Here is a 27,846-nt window from a genome sequence, read left to right as displayed (position 1 = left end):
AGCTTGCCTTCCTGAAATTAGCAACTGCTGATGGCTAATGGGGAGCAGAGTGGAATTGCCAGATTTGCCATTTATAGCAAGTGCTGCCTATGAGCACCTTGTCTACATGGCCCTTGGTTTAGGGTAGTGATGTTCACTACACTAGTGTCGCAGAAAGTTAGAGAGGATGCTGGGCTTCTCTGTGTGTGTGTGCATGCGTGGGTGGGGCAGGAAAGGGTGCTGTGTGTGGGGGGTTATTGGACCTTAACATAACTGGCAATTAAGGTGATCTGTATATGGTAATAAAACAATATTTCAGAAGAATGTTACATGTACAAAAATATGACTTTCAACTTTGAAAATAAATAAGTTCAGTTTATTAAGAGCTGGTGTCAATGCTGAACAAAATACACATCCTCCAGTAAAGAAACATTTTGGTGAACTGTTCTTTTTTTTTTTTTTCTTCTTTTTTTTTGATTTACTAAAATACAAGTTGGACCTTTCTTTAATTTTTGCAAATATATCGTTTGTCTCCCTTAATTACATGTCCTTATAACTGTGACCATCATTCTCCTTTAAGCCAAAGACTGACTTTTTTTTTTTTAAAAAAAATTCTTAGGAGTCTGGCCACATACACAGTTTTTATTTTTAAGGGAAAATACTTGACAATGAAAAAACCGAAAAATATATTTTTTCTAATAAATAAAAATAATTTAAACTGCTAGAGGCTATACATGACTAGTTTTCATTATGTTAATTTATAAATGAAATAGTTTCCAAAATACGTGGAAGCAATATTAAAGGCAGACAAACGAAGATCTGTCTACTTTATTTTCCCATTAAGCTTGCCCTTCTTAACTTCTCCATCAGTAGTTCAGCATGTAAGAGGAATAAATGTCACATCACCATTCATGAAGTTTGCCAGGCTTTAAAAAAATAGTTCTGGCCTCGAAGGAGTCAACATTCATCTTCAACTTCTCTGATCGGTGGTATCAAGCTGCTTGTCGATTTATATTGATTGATCTGATTGGCCATGTGAGTGCTCATGGGCTTGATTTGAATGTTTCTGGGATAGGCATTATCCGGCTCATCTGTAAACCATTTCTTTTCTGCTAAGGAGCAAAATGGGTAGAGACAGAATAAGGAGGGAAAATGAGAGTCTTAATTAGTGAAGGATGTATACACATAAACACAAAAAAAAAAAAAAAAAGGAAGGGGGAGCAGTCAGTAAAGTTTATAGAGAAAAGGCAATCAATAGAAGGTGACTTTGACTAATTACTAGCAGTACAGTGCATTAGATTAATACCTCTGAAAATACTTTTCGTGAAAGGAGGATGACATGTTTGAAGATTTGATAGTAGAAGCTAAAGAAAACTGTCAATATAGTAGTTTGCTTGTTGAATGTGAGCGCGCTCTTTTTTTTTCATGCCCAGGTGAACATCCTCTGATTCATTTATTAAAAAAATGATACAAATAAAAGGCTAAACTGAGAAGCCAGGGAGAGCAGATGGGATAAGAATAATGCAGAAAAGAGCATAGGAGCACCTAAAGAGTTAGAGGCTTCTCTGAACCATTTCAGCCTCCGGGTGGTTGCTACTGCTGGCTCAGAAATCTTGCAGGAGAATGTAAAGAACTTTCCACAGTTGGTGCTAGAATAAATAGGGCTTGCATTCATGCTGCCAGATGGCTGCATTCCTGCACAGGATGGCCATTATATTGCTACTTAGCAACATGGCTGCTTGGGCGCTGCTGAACTCTCCAGTTGGGAAGGGGTATGGAACATACTTGATGCTGCAGATGCCTATAGCAGGGGCTCAAGTTAATCCTGAATGGATCGGTAGAGATACATGGCAGCAAGGCAAAGGAAGCAAGGACTTAAAGGAAGATTAGAGGGCCAGCCATTCCTTTTATACCTTTGGGCAGTGTCTATTTCCATGATCATAGGAAGAATTTTATGGTACTGATTTAGGGTGGGCTGGGAGCAATGTAGGAAGGAGTGAGGATGCTGAGAGGCTGCAGCATTGCAGACATTCCCTAGCTGCTTATGATTATAACCACTATATTGCATTGCTCATACACAGATGTGGACAAAAACTTCTTAAAATTCACCAAAAAAAAAAGCAAATTAATTTTCTTAAGCCCTTTAGAGAGGAATTAATGCTGTCATTTCTTAATTACAGGTGTGCAACTTTACAAGATAGTTCTATTCAAAGACTTAGAAACTCCTGGTCTTGGAGTGGCTTACGGCCATTAGGTGCTTGTGCTTTGACAAGCATTTGTGAACAGCAGTCTCCATTCTCACCTGCCTTCCCCAAATTCCAGAGGTGGTGTGCAGAACAGAGGGCACAGACGGTTCTGGAGATGGGATTCTGCAACTGGGGCACATCAGAGCTGCTGCTCTTACATGTATGCACTACTTCTCATTCCAATGGGAAACCCAAAATGCTTCAGAAGCTTTAGTGTCTCACTTGCAGAATACAAACAGCCACTTTTGCTCACCACTGAAATGCTGCTGTATCTGGGCTGGAATCAGGGCAGGAGAGGAAGGAATGCTCATTTAAAATAAATAAATAAAAAAAATAAGCAAAGTAAAATCTACCTGGGAAACTGAGGGATCAAGCACAAAAGCTCAGGAAGCGAAGCAGAGAATAGAAACTGGAAGACCAGGAAGAATAAAGGAAAAATATCTGGGCATAAATGCATAGAAATAAGCAATTAGCTTCCAAGTTAGGGCCTCTAAAGAAGGGGATTGATTTCCAGAATTATGGGATTTCTCTGCCACTTTCATGAATACAAAATTTAAACTCTTACACTTGATACGGATTTTAAGCATCTACACGCAACCCCCCCATCCCCCAACAACAAACCCCAGACTCATGAGGGTTTAATCCATCTTTTTTTTTCCCCGATATATTTGTTACCTGTGCTTATGCTTTTTAAAAAATTTAAATTGAAATTAAATTTAAATTAGTGGCTTATTACTGAAGGTAAACAGAACTACTGTACTGTTTTGTCATTTTTGAAAATGTATTTTACATCTTTTTAAAATATCCTACTCATTTGCAATCAGAGTAAATAGTTCCCTGCCCCCTTAAAGTTGCCTTAGTCTGAACAATGTTCAATCTCCCATCTCTCTCTCTCTCTTACCTATTATAATTAAGTTCTCTTTGATTTGAACAGATTGGACGATAGGAATTCATAATGTTACATCCTGCACACTGAAGCTAACTGATTAAGTGCTCTAAATTATTCTTCCTGACAGAATGATAAAGTTACAATCTGTTCAAAGATGATCTACAGCTTGCCAGACTCCTACCGCTTCTTTCTACATTCATTTATCTTTTTGTCAAGCAGTTAAAAAAAAAAACCAAAACCCTCAATTCCATAGATCTTTTAAAGTCATCAGAACATCTGAATTATTAATGAGACTTTAAGGGAATGATTCCTGATGGGGGCTGGTTTAAGAAAGGTTGTAGAAAAAAAAAATCTGGGAATGTGTACACATCAAAATAATTTCAGCTCCATTTAAAAAAACATTGTTCAAGTGTGACACATAAACCATTATGCATTTGTGGAAACCAATTTTATGTGATCTACGATTAAACTAACCTTTCAGAGAGGTGTAAAGTGTGATGGTTATCATGTTTTAAAAGCCTTGCAAGATCACATAAACAATTTCAAACTAACAGTTTTCTAATGGTTTGTGTTTAAAATGATTTTGAGGCAAGTTAAGCACTGTGAACTTTTATCTCTATCTTCTTTTTTAACATATGGTGCACAAACTTTCCTTACAAACAGAACTTGGCGCAAGTTAATTCAATCTTGTAGCAAGAAAGGGGAGAACTGTGTGAGTGCTAAGGATCAGGGATGAACTGCACTGGGTGTCTCAGCAGCCCATGTAAAGCACTTCCATCTTCCCTTCTTTCCTTGGAATTTTCAAAACAAGGCAATTATTTGTATGTTCATCTTTACAATAAAACTCATATCCAGGGAGCTGATCTTTAAAAAGACACCATCAAGTCTCTTTTTGCCTTTACCTGGCAAGTAATAAATACAGAAAATAATAAATGCAGAAACTGGTAGATTCTAATTTCTGTTGCTGTTTAAATTTCTTTTTGCCAGTGCTGAAACCTTGATCCAGACATTATCATCTCCAGCATCAAATGCTTGGACCCAGCTTTATACCTTTCCTGTTCCTTTTCTGCTGTTAAAATTGTCTTTGATCACATAATGACAAATCTCCTGTGAAACTCCATCAACCTCTATACCTACCTTTGAAATGTGAGCTTGACACTCCTCATCTTGACTCTTGGCCACTACAATATTCTGCTCCCAGTTACTAAATGTCCTTCTTGAATCATTATGCACTTTTCAATCTTTTTTTTTTTTTTATGCTCACAGTCTGACTTTGATAAGTCTTCCAAAGTCTTAGCACAGATTTGTACATATCTTAAACAAACTACTTACTCTTTCCTTTAAATCAGTCCAGAAAACCCCTTTTTAAGTCTTTATATTTATATCGCTGATCTTCCTACGCTACCTGATGGGTTTGCTTTTGACAGCATCACCTGAGAGATGTTGGAACAGGTAAGTAACTTCAGTTATCAGAAAGCAGAAAACATTTACTTTCCTCTCAAACACCTGTGTTTGCAATGGGTTATCAGCATCCCAGTGCATCCATGAAGGTTCTAAAGGCTTCATGCTCTTATTACAAATAAATAAAAATTAACATCTTATGTAAGATTGTTCCCTGCAGCATAAAAAGAAATACATAATTAAAGTAAAATGATCAAAATAGAGACTTCTTCAACTTGTGTAAGACTCTAGCAATTCTCTCAAACAGATTTACTGCTCTGGTGCTTTAAAATTTATGTCATTAATTCTGGTCTGAGTAATCACATTTGAATACATTTCACTGTGAAACATTCTCTCTTCTGAGCAGAGGCAAAGAAAGTACTAGCTAAATATGACACAAAGATTTACTAAATCTGTATTCTCACCATAATCCCAGGTTACCTTACAATTGTTTTAAACATGCATTTTTTTTTCTTTTGTGACGCTTGCAGTTTCACATGAGTCTGTATGTATGTGCTCGTGTACCTCCCCGCCTCCACATAGGCAGCTTCTTTATAGCTAAGCTGAAAATTCTCCCATGCAATTTCTTCCTGTACAAGAAAAAAGTACTGAAAGTTTCTCCACCCACCTGCTCAGCAATTCTTTGTTTGGCAGATGAATATTTTACATGTAGCAGGCAGTAAGTAATTTGCAAGGAGAAGGAGAAGAAACTATTCTTACTTTCTGTGAAGGTCTTTATTTTGCTCCAAGGCAACTTAAGTTTTGGGACAAAAATGCCATTCTGGACTTGCTCTTGTTGACTTTTTTATTTTTTAAACTACCAAAATTCTTATTTTTGACAATGGGAATTTCACTCAAAAATGCCTGACTCTGTCAGTTTAGGCCAGGGGGAAGCCATGCCAAGAACTTGCAGGTTTGCTAGATGTGATTTTGTGTCAACACTCAGATCAACGAAGTTACTAAGAACCCAGTTTCCATTGTTGAAGCTATGTGGGATTGATACAAGTGGCAGGACCTCCATTTAAAGCTCGAAAATGTCATCTTTCGACATTGGTGCTGCTTTTCCACTTTTAAAAACTAACCAGGGTAGTTACTAAGAACGTTTGACTTGGGATAGGGTTCTGAACAAATGGGAGATTTCCTGTTACTTTTCAATATAAAAAAATTTTGACAACATAACATAGTTGATTTAAACATTCCTATACTTGTAATGACCAACCTCTCAATTTCATTAGTACATCCATATCAGAAAATCTTCATCACTGTAATAAACTATTTGATCAATTTGACTATAGTTAGCAGTGAAAATTGCACATGGTATAACTAAAAGTCAAAACTTTAAGACTTCTGACTTTAGGGTATAAAACAGAGGAGAATCAGACTTCAATATGATTTGAAGAATTCAGATTTGCATCCATATTAGATACTCCTCTTCTGCGGCTCACAAAGTAGACAAGTTGCTTTTCTAATGTACACTCTTTATATTTTTTCTGTTTGAGCTGCACAGTTATACAAATGCTATTTTTTTTGGATAAAATCATTATTTAGTATGTGACAAGTGGCTTCATATTAGCACCCTTCCTTCCTTTGCTAAATGGAAAACAGATAAAACATTAATGAAAAAGCATTTTGGTGTCAAAGCCTTCTTCCAAAATGCATAACTGCTCTCCACTATCTTCAGTCAATATTGCCAACATAAAAAGATGCTTGTGAACATACATGGGGGACAGGGGAATAGGGAGGGGAAGGAAGGAAAGGAATTGGAATGAGGAATGGGAAATTAAAGTAATGTCTGCACCAGGGTAGGCAGGTTCATTAAGCAGGAACCTGGGTGTTTGGGTGTTTACAAAAGGACACGTGCAATTAGAAAGGCAAGCAGATGAGAGGATAAAAAATAAAACAAGACTGAGCAACAGCAGCAGCAGCAGCAGCCAGTTTTACTTCTGGTTTGGAGGGAAAAAAAAAGGCAAAAGAAAACCAACAAAACAACCAAACAAACAAACCAACCAATAACTGAATAAAGTTTGTAACTATTTTTTTTTTAATTTCACAAGTTTTCACAAGGACAAAGTTATAAAAGGAAACCCACAGCAGTTGCTAGGTCATGCAGAACCATTAATTGTCATACCTTGGCCCATTCTATTCATCCTTGTTGCACTTTAGAAAAAGAAGTAAGCTATGTAAGTTTTACAATGCTTTTAAACTGTCATATTTCCTGTTGAGCACTTTAACTGGCACATCCTTGTAGTAATAAATATTCTTAGGGCAAAACATGGTAACTTTCTTTGCAAAAAGAAACACATGAATTTGTCTTTATGATGAAGAGCAACTGTAATATACTCATTTGTAGGGAAGCATCCATAATTTGCAACGTATTTCACTGATAGGACTTACAGCTGCATTTGAATGCACACACACATATATACTGTATTCCAATCATTATGCTTAACACTGCACAGTGGTACTGTCTGTAGCCCACTTACACGGTTCCAGGTTTTGTCAGTAAAAGTGCTTGGCTTCATTGTCAATTCACACAGCAAGCAAATCTTCAAAATTATCATGCTTGGGGAAGGGGAAGGTAGAAAACAACACTAACCATCATAAAAGCACCTTGTCTGGGTTGGCAGTTACTATACTAATCACTCCCACATCCAAATATTTATTTTCTCTCTGCATGCTTTCTTGCTGGGTAGCCAGGGAAGGTGGTATGTGTTTCTGGCCTCCCTACCCTGGGAAACTCTTCATACCACCTAGAACTAGTTCTATATTTCAAAAGGCTGGCATTTGAAATTAAAAAAATAAGCTTGAAGTATTTCTATGGCTGTCTAAGATAGGTTCCTTTCCACTACTTTATTGAATTCCCTGCCACAGTTTCTGTTTGGCTAGGTGTGTCATTGGTGAGAATCTGCAAGAACCAAACTCTGGCAAGTGCCTATAACATGATGCCTCAGCACAGTGAATATTTCCACCCCACTCTTGTTCTGCTCATTAGCTGTCTGGGGCTCAGCACCTTTTCTTTCCAAACAGGAGAGACCTTAAAGGCACTCAGTTGTCTTCCCCTGTATTCCTGCATACTGCGTACTGGTATGCACCTGTTGAAAAGAACCAGCTAGAACATGGACCAGAATTTCTGGAGGATCTTCGCATATTAGACTCTTGTTGGAAGATTTATACCATCACTCTAACTTGAAAAAGTTAACCTACCATCTGGGAAAGGAACAAAGTCCCTTGAGAACTGATACTTAAGCATAGAAAAATGCTTGCTCTTTTCTGAACATTATTTATTCTGTACAAAAGGTGACTAATTCACCTTTTAAAGATGTAAAAGTCCCAGGAAGGCAGTTTTAAATGACTTACATCCAATATTTATGATACATATGGCTTTTTATCCCAAATGTCAAAAGTGAAAGAAAATATAGCTATTCATGTGGCAGTATAAATAGACAGAATAATAATTTAATATGCAATTAGACTCTTTCTAAACTTAAATTAATCCATCGGAGTTTTACAGCTCCATGCCTAAACAATTTCAGTATTAAAGGGAAAAGACACTATCTCCAAAAGGATAGTATTTTAGAGAAAGTCCTTAAACAAGCAGAAAAGTCCCTGATGTTGCTTTGGTATAAAGCAGGTGCGTAGCAATGATCTATACAAAGAGTGTAAGCCCTACACAATATAAGCTTTGAGAGTGAAAAATCAGTAGGTATCTATTTTTTTCCAATGGATTAGTTGTATAAGCTTCAAATAAATGTAGCAACTCCTGTAAATACGAATATAAAAAAACCTACCGCAACATACATCAACACTTCTGCACTAAATGACTTTCTTTGTGTAACTCTGACATCAAGAGCAAGTGTTCATGTTAAATGCACACTGTTTTCTGGTATGTAGAGTAACTGCAGTGAGTTATTTATGTTTTCAGTGTTCCTATAGGTTTAGAATTTTTTTCTCCCCTAGCATCATAAATAACTTTTGGTCCGTCTGCTTTGTTGCTGTTGTGCTTAAGGGTTTTATGGTGGTAAAATAAAAATGACAATCACATGCACACTGTCATACATATGCAAAATATGTGTACAAAAAGGGAGAACTCCATGGGAAAACAGGGAACATTACTGCTGGAAACATTAACTGGGGAGAATGGGTGGTGAATGCAAGTTTCACACACAGTGGGAGCAGGTACACATATCAAAGTCTATCTTCTTGCACATACTTCTGTTTTTCCCGGGAATCCCTGGTCTTGGTGCGGTTCGGTCGGTTTGCCGTTGATGGGATGGAGTGAACTGATGAGCTCTTCTTGCTGGAGGAGTAGGAGGAATGGGAGGAATAAGAAAGACTGGCCCGGGATTGGCCAGCATTGTGGTCAAATTGCATCAAACAGAAGATCAAGTCTGTCGGCACAAGCTCAAATTCATATGGTGGGTTTGTGATAACATAACTGGAAAGAAAGGAAGAAAGAAAGAAAGAGAAAGCAAGTTTAGATTTGTACTAAAAAATTTCTACTAGAGTTGTGATCTCATGAACATTTAGACAGGTTTTTGCATTTCTGTTTCCTTCAGTGGGTTAATAGAGAGAGTCTGCCACTGGTTTAATAGCCAGCCCAGCTTTAAACCGTGACAGGTATGTACCTAATTTTAGCTCACATAATACCCCTTATGATTTAGGACCTTCTTATAGAATCATTTTGGTTGGAAAGGACCTTTAAGATCATCAAGTCCAACCGTTAACCTAGCACTGTCAAGTCCACCACTAAACCATGTCCCTAAAATGTCAGATATCACTTTTTGTATGTTTTCTGTTGAGTAGGACAGACATACTGTCTGAGTAGGATGTTCTTCAAGGGAATTTTGTCACGATTTTTCAGAGAAGACACCATACACATCACTCTCCTTTCTCTAGCTGCACCGTAATGTAATGACTCTAGCAAACAGATTCACATATTGACAAAACCCAGTAACATAGCCACCAGCAACCGTATTTAAAAGAATGACTGAAAACCAGGGAGAGGAGGATTTTAGGTGCAGTTATTGTTAAATACACATTTACTATATATTTATTAAATATTTAAATATTCTTCAATAGAGCAAGGGATATAATTATTTGGATTACGACTGTACCTAAAACAAGTTAAGGAAAATATATCAGCGAATTTGCTGTGAGGTTAATTTTGTTTATTCATTCCACTTGTACATCCCTGGCCTCAAAGAGCATTTACAAAGAGAAATCTGCACATGGAAGAATCCAACATTGCTAAGTATACATCCCAGGCCTGAAAGAAAAACTCTATTATAATTTCAAGAATCCTCACCTTCAACTAACCTCCTTTCAGGGTAGGAAGGGCTTATATAGACTCTGCTGCTATATTTTTTTCATGCATGTGAAAAACATATTTGAGCAAGGCAATAGGCATTTTCGATCCAAGCAAGAAATGGGTAAAAACTGATCACAAAGCTCACAACTCGTAAGAAATCTGGCTTAGCTGCTTCAGGGACAGAAGTCACTTATTAATCCAACAAATAATCCCAAGTACAGTGTAAATCTAAACTGAAAATAATTTTTCTACCCCATTTGTCCAAATCCTTACTGAAGAAACCGCTTTAGAGGGCTGCAGGGTTTTTATTTCCATGTCCACCCAATAATGATGCTTTTTGTAGAGAATGAAGCAGTAGTGGATGCTAGATTTGTGGTAGTTCTGGTATGGGTCTGTGTGCGTATTTCTAGTAGGCACTTAATTAAGACACACTTCAAGTAAGCTGCTGAACGGCCTTTAGTTTGCAAAGATGGAAATGTGCTCTATTTAAAGCACTGAGGTCAGCCTTGGTACTACTGAAGTAAAAATGCAGCCTACCAAGAGAAGTTTCCATTTACTGGAAGAAATTATGATTGGATACAGATAGCATCAATGGGAAGCCCACAGGAGTAATTTTTAAGCATTCAGAAAAAAAGAGAAGTCTAGCTACTATAATCTACATTATTATCCAGTGACTTACAGCTGATTGATAGTAGCAAACTGAAGTCCTTCCCTTGTATGCAAGCAGTAGATCATCATAAATCAAACAAGAAAAAGATATGTTCTGAAAATTTACTTTTAGCTTTTGTGGCAAAGTTACGTGAAAAACGAAGAAAGCTCTTTTTTAGATTTATTACAGGCACTGGGACCCTCCTCACCGAGAAGACTGAAGAAAACTGAAGCAGAGATGTTCTAAAAGATTGGACTTACCGTTTAGTGCATTGGCTGGGAGTACTTAGATGTGCATCCCTTAATCGATAAATTCCAAAGCAAAGCATATTGTATGTTTTCAGTGCTTTACAGAATAGATCTCCATAACAACCTCCATCCTAGGTAAAAGAAAAGAGAGTGGGGGGAAAAAAGAAAAAGAGAGAACAGCACATTTTTTTCCTTTCTTTTCTCTGTTAAAACAGTGTCAGGGAACAGGATTTTCACTATGAGCCTGTACAAAAAGGACAATGTATAGACAGTCCGTTGTTTGTTACAAATTAGAATCTTTTACCCAAGGAAATGAATAATCTAAATGTTTTATTTCAAATAAGTGATTATGTAAAGTGATCATTATTTTGGAGAGTCTTGGTCCATGAAATGATGGTAAATTGGAAAGAGTGAGTGATTTGCTTTAAGCTGGAAGTATAAATTTTGGCACCAAACAATGCATATTCTACAAATTACATTAACTGTGGTCTTAAAATTGTTAGTATTTTTGACCCTTTTTGGCAGTAGCCATACTGTGACCTAGACAAATAAATTCACTGGGGAGCACAACAGAAATTAAAGTTCTGAGGAGTTAAAAGAATAATAAAATATCACCCATTTTAAAATACTGATGAAGGGTATGCCATTTTTCATAAATAATATAAAATGTTTTGATTAGCAAAAAAAAAAGTTTAGATTTTATATTTTGTATATCTGAAATATTGATTCTTAAGTAATGATGAGTGTTAATGCATTCTATTTTCACTGATGCAGTGCAATTGAGGCTCTGGTGAAATAGCATTTGAAGGATTGTTATTGCTTGTTTTATTTGCAAAAACGTTATGCCGCAGGCCCAAGTGTTTTGATGAGCTGTTAGCCTCAGCTATGGATGGACTTTTACATGAACTGAAAGGGTATTTATTTCTATCTGTGTACTCTCATCACCCTTAATCCTTAAACCTGCATTCCCTGTCATTTCTGTGAAGAAGGTTGCTCCACTCTTTTTGAACAGAGCTGGTGAACACGAGGTTAATTAAAGAAATAACAAATCCTACACCATTATCAAAGTGAAGTGGGTGCTTTGGGGTTTGCCTGAAGAAGATTACAAGATCTGGTCCAGAAAACATTTCCAGATACTTCTCTATCCAAATGCACCATTTTTTAAAGATGGTTTGTTTAGTTGGTTTTGGTTTAGGTTTTGTTTTTTTTTTTACTTCACTCTTAGGATAGTGGAGTCAAAATGTCAGAAAATTAGGATTTTACAAGAACTTTAGTTCATCCAGAAACAGCAGAAAACAAACTTTATAGTTTTGTTTTCAAGCTAATAAGCATATTTTAACCAAGAACCGGAAGCTCCGTGGAAAGACCAAATAAGCTTCTCAAAATGCAACAAAGGTACAGATACTGCTCATGTTTACAATGGATTATTGTTAGAATGGTTTTATCATCCAAGTCAGCTCATCCATCTCTTTAGCTGACCACTAAGAAGAGCCACAGGATTTTCTGTATGAAATATCCAGGCAAGGAGTACAGGAAGTCATATTAGCTTCTTAAAAAGGGTAGGAGCAAACTTGGCACCCTGTGCTGTAAATTGGTAAATGATCAAAAAGCTCTATTAAATTAAATAATAGAAATTATATGCTAATTAAGATAGATTTTTAATTCAGTCTGAGAGAAAACTAATAGATTGCAGACCAGCCTTGGTCCTACATTTCCCTCATGATCTTACCCCTAGGTCTGCAAATGGCCCATCATACAGAGCCAACTGGGCAACTCGACACCTGTCCCTGTTTGCAAGTGTCTGGGGCGTGCTGTAACCTCCTCTCAATGCATTTTCCTCAGCAATCAGTGCTTCCAGCTCTGGTGTGGCTCCTCCTGTTACCAATGTCCGTATCAGTGTGAGGATATTGTCATTGAAGTATGTCTGCAGAGATAAAAGAAAGCTCTTTAAGCAAACACCATTGAAGTCACAACTGAAGACATCCAAATTACAACTTTTCTGGGTTTCTGCTGTTTAAAGTTCTTGGCTGTCTCTTCAAATAATTTTATATAGAAAGTGAAAAGACAGCAGCCTTCAATTACTCTATTTTCTTCTATCCCATTAGGCTCTTATACTAGGTCCTTCCTTTTAAACACCAATTCAGGCTGATTTTTATTAAAGTACAAAAATTTGAATGATTTATGTTCCCTATAATTGGTGTTAGTAGTGATGCAATGACTGCTTTCCTTCTCATTGCCTTCATGTCTAATAATGGGCTTTAGGACATGTAATTGTAAAATTCAGACCACATTTAAAGCTTACACAGGCTAGATTGCCTTTTTGCTCTTGTCACCAATTCGTTGGGGAGCTGCCTTTGTGCTGCAAATGTCATTACTTATTACTGTGGCTGGACTCTAGCAGTCTAACCGATGTATTGTACTAAACATCTTATTATGAGACTTGACAGTGTTCAGACATAAGCCTGTATCAATTAAACATCTTGAGTTCATTCCAGATAAATGTATGATGAGTTTGGGATCCTGGTGGTCCTTTTAAAAAACTCTAGGGTATAGGGTAAGTGTGGTTTATTAGTGAAGATTTACTCCACACTGACATTTTGCCAGCATCTGTAGCATTGCTGGTCTGTCAGGCAAACAATGGGTATTTTAAATATTAATTTAATGCCAGATGAATGACTTTCAAGTTCACTTAAAAGTATACTAGTACAGTTCAGAGATACTTAGTTAAATATCTGCAATGTAACGTACTGGGCAAAAAAATGTTGAAAAAAAGGAGACACCATCACTTACAATGTCACTAACATCTGTGTTTTCAGAAGCTTTGCAAGTGTGGGGGACATATGAAAAGAAAATGAGCTCACACAGGATTGACATTACTGGATTTGTGGATTCCATTAATAGATCTGTGACTTTTGTTCAACTTAGGACTTGGAACAAATGTCTGTAATCCAGTCAAGTAAAAATGAATACTGAATTCTCAAACAGTGCTTGCTGTCCAAAGATAATATTTTTTTAAAATACTTTTCAATGAAATTCATTGCACTATCCATATAATGTAATTGTATTTAATACATGGGTAAACTGAGGTACAGGCTGAAATATTTTATCCTGAGATCAAAAAGCAGAACCAGCTTCCTATCCATGTTACTTTGATATTCTTTCTTTGTATAATGGAACTTCAGTTTTATTGTTCACTTGCGATGACAGATAAAACAGGAGAAAATGAATTCTATGCAGCAACATTTTTCACTGTTACATTGAAGTTTCATAACGTCAAGCTTCTCTGCTTATTTACATAGGCATATATGCCATTCACCTGTTGACTAAATTAAAATGAGAGGAACATATTGTTATTGTTCCTGTTGTTCCTATTGTTATGCCATAAAGCAAATATTTGCATCTCATCAACTCCAATTATTTTAAATTAGCCCGGGTAAGGCACTACGTATTTTAAATACAAAGTGTACTGTAAAGAGTCGTCTGACATTAGCAGGGGTTCAGGAAGATTCATTTAGTCTAAAACAACAGCTAATCTCAAATCAGCTCTTACAGCTAATCTCAAATCAGCTCTTACATATGTGGATGCACTGTGTAACAATTCAAGTGTAATACTCAATCCTTTCTTAGCATATAGAAAAATCAATGTGACCCCTTGCAGGAATGTAAGTCTGGAGTGATTACATCATGCTTAATAGGAATTGCTGTGGTGAGCGAGAGAAGACATTCAGGCATGATTGTTTATTCTTCAATTACTTCTTCCTTGATGTCCCTGAGGTGAGAATCAGAGTTGCCCTCTTTGGCAACTCTTCCCACTGTGCAATATTTTTCCAACATGGAAGTACTCAGAATAAAAAAATTGGCATTGTTTAGTCTCTTTTTCTTAGCTTTTGTCAGTGTATACTGTATACCTCTCAGAACTAAAATAATTAGCACAATTCCTTTGCTCCTGCAGTTAGGCAGCAGTGTTACTTGACACCAGTTTAATGGACATAAAACCAAATTCTGCCAGATCTAGAGGTTGGAGGCACAGCAATTGTAGAAGCTGGAAAAGCTCTTTCAGTAAAAATGTGCTTCAACATATTCTATATGGCACTTTAAGCACACATCTTCACAAAAGCATACCATTTTCTGCAATAGTATATTTTCTCATCTCTTCCTCACTCTTTTATTCAGTAATTTTATTCCTTTTTCTTCTCTAAGTAGTGATATTTAGTATTATTCAAAAATACTATTCTCAGTTTTACATTTATAAATAATCAAGATAGAAGAACAGGAAACAAAAGTAAAGCATATCTTTACTGGTAGATTTTTCAAGTCTGGCTTACAATGAGACCAACTATGGTAAGAAATGTTCACCTGCTCTAAGGCTGATGGATGCTGGTTCATGTAAAATAGCCTGGTTTTATAGACTGCTGACTTGCAGTGATTGGTAAAAACATGCAAAAGTCTAAAATTGTACTAACAATTTTATTACTCGTTAGGAGCTATCATTAGACCAGCCTTCACTGGTTTCCGACTCTTTCTCTCTCTCTTTATTCTGTAATGAAATTATAGCAATTATAGCCAGAATCCAAGATTTAAAAAACATATACTCTTAGCTCATCTGAATTTTGGGCTGTGCAAGTGCACAATTACCCCTTATTGTAAATTCAGTTGTAGCTCACTAGAGCATGATCTACTAAGAAATTATACTATGGTCATATTGCTCATTTTACTACAGATCTCATATTAAACCAAGAAATGAAAGAAGTAGTAAAATAATGTATCAAGTCAGGCACCTGTCACAAATTCATTAATACAAATAAAATAAAATATCCACCCGAAACCCCAGCGCAATTAAGACATAATGGGCCCAATTCTGACTTACGTAATTTGCCAACCAGGAGTAACTCTGGGACCCATACTCTACTATGAAACCGATGCAAATGAGAAAAGAATCAGGTCTATTGTCGATGGAACAGAATGCTGTCACCGGAGAAAGGCCTCCCACTGTTAGACAAATGTTAAGGCAAAGCTAAGACACTTATTAGCAAAGGAGGCAACATTCATCTTGGAACAATGGCTTAATTTGGGTTTCACACCATGACTGATGTGGATGTCACCATTTAATCAGATGGATGAGTGCAGCCAAATGATGGCTTTTGTTTTTTTGCCATCAGTGACTGAAAAGATTCCAACTTTCAGGATGGACTGCTCTGGCATTGCAACTGGGTGAAGAGGAAGCTGTAACTTGTCACCTTCTGCCAAATAGGGCTGCTTCCTCTGGTACTAATACATTTAACACTCCCCAGGAAAAACCCAACTGTCCATGCTTTTGATTGTCACAGAAATCAGACTCCTCTCATTACCTTTCACCAGTTTGGAACTGGGGGACACTGAAACACTGAACTAGCTGATATCCATTTCCTTTGGAATAATAATACACTGAAATTAATTTGAGAGTGATCTTCTACTTGCTCTGTGGGAGGGTGCATGGCCTGGATATGCCAGTACTTATAAGAAAAAGATCTACAGAATGTCTTTAGAAAGGTGTTGCTGTACTTAAAGTAACAAGACACTTTCCAGTGACGGTAGTGAATCCCTTTTGTTGACTGTAAAATCATAACTGAAGAAATACTTGTTTGCTGCTGCCATTAACTGAACGCCACACTGGACATCTGTATGACATTGCTATAACCGGCATCCAGAATGAGAATATGAAATAGGTGTAGTCCAAATACAGAAAAAAAATTAAATGCATCAGAGCCACTGAAACTGGGTAAATAGCAAGGAAATTCTGACACAGATACCTGAGCTAGCAGTGCCACCTAGCCTATGCTCCAGAATTGTGGTGCAGCTCTTTCGAATGTTTCAGGGACACTTTCCCGTTTGTTCAATCATTTTTTAAAGTATAATTACCAGAGTGCTTATGTTTTGCAGCTAATGCTGTCAAGCCTTTTAAACTAATTGGTCTTTTACAGAAAATTTAACTGAAAATTAGCGCATCTTTTAATAGCATTGCTTTAACTTTAATAGCACTTTGCCTTTCGTTTATAATTACTCTAAAATTGTCATTTTCCAAGTCATATCTGCCATTTTTTGTGTTTGCTAGTGGTTTTTTATGGATTTGTTTTAAGAAGAACCCTCCTCCACTGCATGCAGTTTTTAATATCGCTTTCAAACAAATATTTTAACTTGCTTTTCTTTTTCAGTTGGAGGAATTCTGTTGAATGAATCATGTATATCCGAACCTGGGGAATGACTGAGCTAACATGAGTTACTTATACCAAAAACAAATGGGCCTTTGAGACAGAATCAACAGCAGAAAAGAAACTGCAGCATTTCAAAGTGTTTGAAAACCTATTGATTCTCAAAATATTGTCCAAACTTTAAAGAGGTTTGGGACACTTTAGGGTAAAAGATGTTGCTTGCTAATCCCCTGAACAGACCTTCACATAAAATAGTCTTATGTTTCAAAATGTCCATATCACAGATTAGAACAGTTTCTTTTTGGTATAAATGAGACTGTGAGGTTCCCTGAGGATGCAGAACTATTGAGTAAGGGATATACTGAAAAGTTATTTTTAACTGTTTTAACTATTGTCTTCCATTCTGTGCTTTTGTTTATAAGAAGATGTACTAGAATTTAGTATCACAGAACAAAAATGAAGACCTAAAGTTCTAGCACAAGGAAATAAATTCTAGGATATCGAATGCTAAATTCTATAGTCTGGTTCTGGAGCTCCTTGCCTCTAACGGCACCACTCTGACACTGTATCAAGTCTACTGTCAACAGTAGGTATGGGAGGGATGCCGATCTGCCAGAACTTCTGCGGTTCTCATAGCTTCAGCGCCAAAAGGAAAAACAGAGAAGCTTTGGCTCTCAGGCCAGCTGTTCAAACCTTTGAAGGTATGTGTGTTGATAAAACTGGTTTCTTTGCACGCACTGGATTTTCTGGAATAGCTGTCTCAACGAGACCCAGAAAAGGAAAAGTACTTCTCAAAAAAAAAAAAAGCCTTCTCTTAAGCTATCCTACATCATGTAACTTTTCTATCACTGAAGATAATATTTTTACAAAAACATCCACATTATCTAAAAGATGCTTCCAATCCCATGTTTTTTAATTGTGTTCAACTTGGTGATGAGAATGTGCTTTGCTTTTCAGGAGCGGCACACCTTGAGACTGATAGACTACATATATTCTTTCCTTGGGTTTGCATATGTTATTACAAAACAAATATTAATATATCATTCAAGTCTCTGATGGCAGTAGATGTCTCTTCAAAGACACAATAATGATTAGCTGGTGTGATTTAACAATAGCCGCTGCCACACTTAAAACACAAACCATGCCTACAGTCTTCACACAGAGCACAATAATGCACTTTAACTGAAGCCTGGAGAGACCACTGTTACCAGCTCATCAAAAAGACAATGCAGTTTTTGAGCTCGTTATTGTCTTCTGAGCAATGATCTTCAAACTACCACACTGTGAATCATAGGCTTGTGGAATATATTGCCTTTGCTTCAGAGGACAAACTGTGTGTAGACAGCCTGTAGATAGCATTTTGAAAAGTAACCATCATTAAGCCTTTTATCTTTGAAATAAGAAAATAACAGACAATTTCAAATTTAAAATATCTAATACTGTCATCTTATAGGAAATAACGCTAAACTAGCAGAAAGTAATGATCTTCAGCATTCAGATTTGGATCAGAAAGTGACAACACATTTTCTAATCTGAGATTCATGAGTAGGGTTTAGTCCACTATTTCTATATTAATAAAATTATATAAAAGAAAATAATAACGTAACACTGATTAATACTGTGGAATTATTAATACTATTCTTCAATAACTGAATATTTCAGCAAATTATTTAAAACATATTTTGCAACTCTTTTCCTATATACATACATCTATATGTATGTTTCAAATTACCTCTAGGTCAGAAAGAATACTGCAAGCATGGGTATTATTCTACTTTCTAATCTTTCTTACACCTGTTTTACTACAAAAAAAGGTAAAGAGATTCATTTTTAATGGAGCAGCTCAGGCATTGTACATTTGTATTGTAGACCGTATGAGGAATTTGCATTCCAGAGATATCAACAGAGATCATAAGTTGAAATTTTTCTATAAAAAATAAGCAATAAAAAACCCTGAATCACTAACCAGATTGAATAATAAACTATATCCTTGTCTCAAAGTGAGCTGGCACAGACCAGCACGGTGTTAATTATTTCCTTCTTACAGAATTCCTGTGCAACTAATAGAATGAAAGCATGACTGCAGATCTCACAATTTAGTTAGGATTTTGGGTACAGTTTGCCGGTACTGGCTTGAACTTAGGCAGAATAAATAGAAGCTGGTCCCTAAAAACAAGTGTACTCTACAAAAAACCACTCTTTTCCTTGGAGAAGAAGTGAAAGGAGAATACATCCTCCCCATCAGAACAGGAACAGTAAAGGGAAAATACATCACAGATCTTACAGTTTCTGAATGGTCAGGAAGAATTGTACTTTTCCAACTCTTTACTAGACCTTTGAGGAATAAAAGAGAAAATAACGCTGCCACCGATCAGCAAAGTGGTGAAAGAAAAGACAGGATGGTGAACAATTCTAACTGAGTGAATCCTTGGCTTGTCTTCTTGATTAGTATTTTTTCTAAGTTAGAATTTTCTACTCTTGTTATCACATTTACTTCTCTGGCTTCAGGCTGCACTGTCCCTGACATATAATATGACCACTTAGATATGAAAATGTTTGAAAAAAAGACCCCGTTGAAGAAAGGAATTGCAGAAACGGAGGGGCATGTTGTCCAAAACTAAAAGTTAACAAAAGCTAGCAATAACTAAAAATATTGTGAGGATTATATGATGAGTTCCAAGTAAAAATTTCTTAACAGTCATGTTCCACATATTTGTTATTGCCTCACTATTATCTACATGGTATACAGAGTCACAGCATCAACCAGGTTGGAAGAGACCTCTGGAATCATCGAGTCCAACCGTTGCCCTGACACCGCCCTGTCAACTAGACCATGGCACTAAGTATACCTTTGCACAAGAAAGCAATTGTGTCCACAACAATTCGCTCTTTTTTGTGGTGATGCCAGTGGCAATCAGAAGAATTAACCCTACTTTTTCCAAGATTCTGGAAGTGCCTTACTGAACAATTCATTCAGGGACACTGATTTAGATAATACTGTGAGTAGATAAACAGCTCTCAGTATAACAATTTGGAACCTTCATGTTAAATTATTCCCATTTATAACGTGAAACTGTTAACTATTTTATACATAGAGATTTTAATTAGAGAAGGTACAGAGTTTAAGTGTGCTTGCTTAGGCTTTCTGAATTTGTCATGTGTGCAAAATGTAGCCAATAACTTTCAAAAAAAGTATTTTCTAAGTTTATTGCAAACTCACAGGCTGCATTAGAATACAATTTTATCACTGTAGACTGATATTATTCATCTGTGGATAGAACATATGAGGAATATGGCAGGGAATAAAAATATGAAATACAGATACATAAACATGAAATACGAATAAAATATAAAATAATAAAGATCATTGTGAATTTTTCTTAAAAGCAAAAAGCTTCATTCTGCATTCAGATGAAGGTCAGACTTGGCTCCTTTAAGGAAATCCATTTGCTCATTTCTAATATTACATGGGGTATACAACAGGTGATTCCCAGCACTACAGAACTTTATTCCATGGGGAGCTCAGAAAGCCTATGCTCAGATTTTAAAAAGACTATGTCCTTGCTACATTTAGCAGAGCTTAAGGTCCCTCTGGAAGAAGTGCAGCTCACACAGAGCAAGACCGGTCTGAAAATCTAGCCAATACGAAGCAAGGGAGGATGAAGAAAAGGAGTATGACCGAGGCATTTGCTTCAAAACTGTACTACGGCTGCAAACAAACCCTAATGTAGACATAAGCAAAGGCCACCATCTGTAGTTTCTGGTATGCATTTATGTTTTGATTCACAAGACAACTCATGTGAAAAAGAGATGATGACCTCTCTTCACACAAGTAGAGTTCACATGATGTGTACAATGGCTTCCGTATAGTTCTATCAGTGTTCCCCAGCGCTCATACTCAGAGCATTGTTTATGGCTACAGGAAGCTAAAAGCTTAAAACACTGTTGATGCTGACATGAATGGTGAGCATAGGGACTGACACACTGAATTTGGGTCTGGGTTTCAGGAGGGAGATACAATGGTTTTTTTGAAAATATTATCCTTAAAGTCTGATATGAGACTCTATGCTTTTAAAATTGTGGACTCATGGTAGTCCTAGATATCTCAGTTGTTTTAAGTTCTCTGTGTCCAACTAAAAAATAACCTAGTTTAGGCTCTAGAATTCTCATCTCATCTAAGAGAAAAGTGTCTTCTCCTGATCACCTGTGGAAAAGAGACTATGCTTTCATACTCTTTCACTTTAAGTCTGATGGAAGGGAATAAATAAGGTTTTGTTTGCTTACTGCGCTCATGAGAGAGTCCAGCACACTGACAGCAAATGCAGTTCCACATGCAAACGGCTGCGTGAGATACAGTTCTGTGTCTGGATCATCATCATCATCTTGGTCCAAGAACTGAACATTTGAATCATTTACTGAAAATAATAATAATAATAAAATCATAAGGTGCTTCTGGGTCACCAGCATGTGACCCTACACATCACACAGTCAGAAAGAAAAAGAAACGGCATATGTCTGGAAACACGGACTTGTGCCTTTGACGTCACTGAAAATGAAATCAAGATGGATGTGAAAATGTGCATTTAAAAATCTGTTGATCATTATCTTGCTCCTAAGAGGTGACTCTCTTGTTCTTGAAAGGTGACTATCCCTTTGCTGTAAAAGCAGCTTTGTAGCACCAGCTGCCTGCACTCAAAATGAGATACATGATGCTTTTTTATATATTGAGACAATCTTGGTATTAGTCGGGTACAGTGGCTAAGGCTGTATGCAGGTACAGTGAAATGTTATCACAAGATACCGAGGCAGAACCCATTGTAAAATAAGGGTTGTCCATAAAACTCTGATGAAGCCCACAGGCATCTGTTAGATGTGCTGCTGTGATTCTTACTGTAGTGGTGTTAATGCACTTACGGCTCAAAAGAGGATAAACTGTCCCTTTAACATGTATCTATCTGAATGAATGAGCAGTACTCCAGCTATCCTCTTGCAGCCCTGCCTTTTGTTCAAATATTTGTCTCCATAACTTCACTTCCTTAGCCACAAATTCTATATTAGCCAGTGTGAAAAAGAATCTACATCAGGCTGTTTTAAAGAAAGAGCCCAAATAAAGTAATATTTATCATTTAGACTTTCTCTGGCATTTCATTGTCACAGTTAAGCTCTCCGCCTCCACCTCATTCCACTAAAAATAGTTGTTTCCTTGAGATCAGTGTATCAAGTGGATCATATTTCATGAAATATTTCATTTCCATATTACTTGTCCTCAGGCATGAAAGCACAGACTGCTTAGCTATGCCATTGAAATATCCTTTAACTTACTAAATGACAAATTAATTTCAGTTCCCACGCAAGGAAGGGAAATTAAAAACTTTTTCAGCATTTGAAACAGCACATGTTGACTATGTCCCTATTCCCTATGTGATCACATCTCCTAAGCCAATCCAGGGAGCTTTGAAACCAACATGACTGCTGCTGTTAACATCATCAGGTTTTGGCTCTGGACTTCTTAGGTTAGAAAGTCATCTGCCTTCTATTCTGATCTTCCTTCCTATATAGTTTCATATTCCATCCACTCCTTTTCCAACAGGTATATACTACTGTGCTTGCCATGCTTAGCTTACAAAACATGAGTAACTATAGATAAAGCCTCCCAATAGCTGTCTAAAAGAGATGAGAATTGTTATCCTCCTTTCAGAGCCCTGTTGAGCCAGTACTTGTCCATGATCATTCAGTCAGGATGTGAGCTGAAGTAGGATTTAAAATTCCTGCCTTCCCACTCCCTGATGTAACCATGAAAACATAACACCTCAGCATTGTACATGGAGAAGTGTTCTGCCCTGAAAGTCAGAAGAATTTCATCCTAGCAAACACCAATATATACAATACTTCTTTCTTTGTACAATAGCTATCAATTTATTCTCCAAATTCTTGAGCAAAACAGCATCTGAAAGCCTGATGTATAATTTCAAAATGTACTTTTTGAAGAGCCTGTGCCTTAGTTTAATTTGCTAGTTGAGAGTAGGCACTATTGACAGCAGCATCCTTTTTCCACTTACATCTGGCAGACTAATACCTGGCTTTGACACCAGCTTCCTAGCCATGTGTGGTGTCAGTTTCCGAGGTACTACAAATCTAACATGAATTCTGCAAGTGTGGTTTTATCCTCAATATCTTTATCTTCCTGATGCAAGTTAGCATGCTAGGATTTCTACAAAAGGTCTCTGGGCTAGGTGAGGCAGGCTCGAATGTGTAGTGCTGTGCCATAGGAAATGCTCATCAAACACTGCTCACAAAAGCTGGCCAGAGCTCTCTTTATGGAGAGGGAGCAACGAGTGGCTTGGCTGCTTTTTTACAGCTTCAAAACCTGAACTTCTGAGGAAAGGCCTACTTCCCAAAATAAACAAACAAATAGCTTAAGGGAAAGTATGATACTGGGGTTTCTTTTCTGATATCTTTTACGCCTTCTTGGACTTCCTGTGAGAACTGCTAAGGCATGTCTTCCAAACTGACAACAGGCTGAAATAACAAAAAGAGAAAAAGAAAGAGAAAGAGAGAAAGAAAGAGAGAAAGAGAGAAAGAGAGAAAGAGAGAAAGAGATAAAGAGAGAGAGATAGAGAAAGAGAGAGAGAGAGAGAGGGGGAAAGAGATAAAGAGAGAAGGAAAGAGAGAGAGAGAGAAAGAAAGAGAGAAAGAGAGAAAGAGAGAAAGAGAGAAAGAGAGAAAGAGAGAGAGGAGAGAAAAATTGGTGGGGGGAGGGAGGGCCCGGGAGGTGGGGAGCCAGGCCAAAGAAAATGCATTGGTGAGAAGGTGCTATGAAAACAGCCGGCAGGTCAGACGAGTGTGATCAAAGGTTTACTGATGCTGCATGAAAAAAAAAATCATTAAGAAAGGCCAGAACAAGACAGTCAATTTCAACCAGAACCACAAATAAAACACGTTCAAAGCAGTGCCATGAGGGTAGCCCCTCTGATACAGCCAGATAAATAAAGAAAAAGCTGATGACAGTAAGAACAACAACAGAAAATAAGACAGTGATGTGAAGGAAAAAGGCACTTCTTACCCAGTTCAGTTATCATTAGAATGTGGGTTCCACTGTTTTTTTCCTGACTGATTGAAACCAAAGGCAGAAGTTTGCCAGGCTTAGCTAATAAGTAAAGTATTTAGGGGGAAAAGAAAGTACAGAAAGATAATAAAGTAAGGGAAAAAGACCGGTAAGGCTCTAAAAAATAAAACTGAAAGGAAAATAAAAGGACAAAGGACCACAAATCAAGTTTGTATTTGCCATGAAAAAAACAGACCAGCTTCTGCACTTCACATCACACCACTTGACAACATAAATACCCACAGCTAGAGTGGAAATCAGAGACTGGTTACCTACCATCATCGTATTCTCGGGAGTAAAATGTCTCATACTATTATACAGAGTTTGGTTACACATGATTAAACAGTTCTGGACCGTGAAGAAATAAACAAATGGCCTCTTACTATTGATTAAATGCACAGGAAATGTCTGCTCATACTTACTGTGGTTTTTTTCTTTTCTAACCTCAGCCCAAAGAACCCTGCTTATTTGTTACACTATGTAAAAAAGCATCTTGTCAGATAGATTGTTTAAGAAAATAGAGAAAACCCAAAGGAAAGAGAGAAATATATTTCAGTTATTCAGACAAAGTGAAACAACTGTTACTAATCTTTCTTAAGAGAGAGAGGAATTCAAAACAGTTATCACAAGAGAAAACATGGCAGTGTAAGATACAGTATAGGTAATTTTCCTGAGACTGCATAACAAGGGAAGTGGGAAAAAATATATGGGAATGTACATGAAAGGGATAAATGTTAGCTTTTCTTACCTAGCTCTGTTATAATAGGGATGTTGGCTCCTGTTGTAATGGAGGGTTGACGTAACAGGCCATGGACTGGACTGTTGTCTGGAGATGACCTATCCATCCCAGGGGGTGTAAAGCCTAAAAGAAAAAGAAAAAAAAAGAGAAAGTTTACATAGGACAAACTATATAAAAACCAACCCCACCAACAGCAAGAAATTTCCTCTCTCTTTTTTTTTTTTCTTTCAGAAAAATACAGTAAAAATATTGCCATTAGAAAAAAAAAGAATTAATTTTCAACAATTATTTCTTAAAAGCATAATCCTTCACAAATACGCAGGTAATTTCTATCGTAAAATATTTGGTAGCTCATGGAGAAGCTGAAATTTATTTTCTTATTCTAGGTAGCCTTTAAATCAAAACATACAAAATGGAAAGAGTAATGCTTACATAAATATAAATAAAAAAATAGACTTCAGTGTTAGAGAAGTTTAATTTTGCCCTATTACTATTTCAAATAATCCTGAAACAAACATCTTTCCTTAAACCTCAATTAACATTTTAAAGGGTATTGTTTGTAAACAGTAGTACAACCACAAGGAATAATAGCTTCCATTAGCAGGTTTTAGGTTTGATCAACATGCAGGACTTAAAATTTTCTGTTTTCCAGGAGCAGCACAACCCACATCAAGTTTCTTTTTTTCTTTTCAGGCATACATTTCATAATTTTTATTTTTATGAGGATTACCATAATAGGAATACTGGGATGAAAGGTCCCATTCTAACAGAAAAAAAAAGATAGGATGGAAGGAAAAGGACACAGGTTTTCAAATGCTTGAAAGAAGGATGCTTGAAAAGAAACTAGAAAGAGTTTTATACCTTTAGGGGTGTATAGGAAACAAAGGTGGGAGAGGAAACATATTGGCAGGCACTCAAAGAAAAAAAGAGATCTGGAGAACAGTAAGGTTCACCTCTAAAAAAGATTGCATTTTCAGCCTGATTCTCTACACAGTTTGAAATGGAGCTCTTGACACTGAGCATTTTTTAATCTTTTATTTTTTTTTAAACAAAAAATACCCAGGCAAAGCCTTTTGGAGTTTGATTGTAAGTACTGGAAAACAGGCAGTTATACAAAAGCCCATGTAACAGTTGGACAGGAAATTCTCAGTTGACACTAATGTACTCCATCTCCCTTGTCCATTAAAGCTGCAGAAAGCATGGAAATATTTGATGTCATTATTGCAGAAGTGATTGTAAAGTCAGAGTTTGACTTTCGGGTTTCATTTAGACCCATGTCAAGGCAGCATTTTTAAGCAAATATTTGTCTGCTAGGAACAGGATTGAGCCAAGCTCACTTTAAAACACACATTTCTGAGATAACATTCATTTTTTTTGCCGCTTTATGCCCGAGTTCTTTGACTTCACACCTCACAGCCAGGGAAAGACTTTTGATCCTCTGTCATTACTGGTCTGAACTAGTTTTGAATTCTCCATATACCAATTCTAAATTAATCCCAGCCAAATTAATTCATGATGTAACTTCTTTATCTTCTTGCAGTGTGGAAACTGTTTCACTGAGTTAAATTCATTGATACATTCATCTGCTACTAAATTCAAAAGAAGATTATATGATATTACCTACTTTACCTTTCTTCAGTTTTGGGACTAATTTACAAACCAGGAAATCTCTAAACTAAACTGTAATTGTTAACATGTGGTACTGGTTTTATATTGTCTTTCTGAGGGATTTATGGTTCTTTTCCAGTGATAATTACCATCACTCTTAAATTGTCCCTAAACAAGACAAACTATAAGGACCACTAGATCTGGACTTCTTGATTTAATGCGATTTAAATTTTTATTTGATATACACTTCATTTTTCCCTATGTTTTGTCTATATCACATATAGAATATACAGGTAATAAAACTAGAATCACTGAGAAGAAAGACAGACTTAGCCCTCCAGAAGGTACCTGGTATCAATTTCCTTCTGACTATCACATGAAAGCTAGATACAACATGAGGATTGTAAGGACAGGATAAGTAAAAAGGGAGTAAAAAGTCTGTGAAGAAATTCCTTAGGAGAAAAGAAGTGGATGTGGTATCTTCACCAGGCTTGCAAGATAAAAACATCGCCATAGGCAAACCTAAGACAGCAAAGCAATTCCATTTAATATTACCAGTGCATAGAAAATCTTTAGAAAGTAGATTTCTTACAGACAATGTTAACAGTTGGTCATTTAATACTACTCGTTGTGCTGAAACTAATTCAATAACACTGGCATGGTGACAGTGAGTTACATTCCCAACTGGTATGGGTTTGCAGATGTTTCCTTGTGTCTGGCACTGTGACTGATAGCCCTGTTGGCTCTTTGGCTTGTTTCTGCGTGGCAGAGCCTATGATTTCTCAGATTCACAAAGTGAGTCTAATGGAGTTCCTTCAGGCACCACCTCACGAGTTAGAGGTAACCTTGACACTCTCACAACTTGAAGTGGTACTCCAAAGGGAGGGAATGCTATCTGAGGACCGGTGGGCATTAGTGTGACACCTCCTTCTGCAGCAGGCTCCGGTGTTTAAGTCTTGCATTCTGTTAACCTACAGGAAAGGCAAGACATGGCTTTTGTCACACTACATTAAAAAAAGCTCAAGCAGCTGTAGACTCCTTGAGCAGTTAAAGTGGCAGGCCCAGTTTGGTCCTCTGCAGAATTACAAGTCGAAACGGCAACAGCAAGACTTTTTACACTCGCTTATCTGAGAGCAGAGAAAACTAATCTCGTTCCCAGGCACCCTAGGGGTTCTACTGCTGGGAGCATCCCTAGAGGCCCTGGTTCTCCCTTTTTCCTGAAAGCTTTTCTCTCCCCATCTCAGGATGCACTCCCCAAAACATCTTTCAGTGAATCAGGCTCTTCAGATGGGAAGAACACAACAGTATTTCCCTACTAGCTTAAAGCAAATTGAAGAAAGTTGGCATAACTGCGTCTAAACGTGTAAGTCCTTCTTGCCCTCCCTCTACTGCAACATGCACGCACACAGAGGCATGCACACGCACACTCTCCATCGAAGGCTATTTG

At 37.0% G+C, this 27,846-nt stretch overlaps 1 protein-coding gene across 12 annotated transcripts in view; it reads right to left on the bottom strand.

Moving 5' to 3' along the window:
- Positions 1–354: 354 nt before the first annotated feature.
- Positions 355–27,846, bottom strand: part of KCNMA1 (potassium calcium-activated channel subfamily M alpha 1) — a 554,299-nt gene continuing 526,807 nt past the window's right edge. For 5 of the 12 annotated variants that reach the window (XM_068398028.1, XM_068398027.1, XM_068398022.1 and 2 more), the window contains 7 exons: positions 24,801–24,914; positions 21,232–21,362; positions 12,489–12,683; positions 10,772–10,890; positions 8,765–8,989; positions 6,683–6,711; positions 355–1,091 (listed from right to left, as the gene is read on the bottom strand). In XM_068398028.1, coding sequence (XP_068254129.1) covers positions 937–1,091; positions 6,683–6,711; positions 8,765–8,989; positions 10,772–10,890; positions 12,489–12,683; positions 21,232–21,362; positions 24,801–24,914 — 968 coding nt within the window. In that variant the 3' untranslated portion in view covers positions 355–936. Of the gene's footprint in view, positions 1,092–2,281; positions 2,503–6,682; positions 6,712–8,764; positions 8,990–10,771; positions 10,891–12,488; positions 12,684–21,231; positions 21,363–24,800; positions 24,915–27,846 lie in introns of all 12 variants that reach the window. The other 7 variants (XM_068398024.1, XM_068398026.1, XM_068398029.1 and 4 more) reach the window with 4 other exon arrangements.

Source organism: Nyctibius grandis, chromosome 4, assembly GCF_013368605.1.
Source record: "Nyctibius grandis isolate bNycGra1 chromosome 4, bNycGra1.pri, whole genome shotgun sequence".
In the NCBI taxonomy this organism is placed as follows: Eukaryota; Metazoa; Chordata; class Aves; order Nyctibiiformes; family Nyctibiidae; genus Nyctibius; species Nyctibius grandis.
The sequence above is the reverse complement of the archived record's forward strand: the minus strand, read 5'-3'. Positions and strand labels throughout refer to the sequence as shown.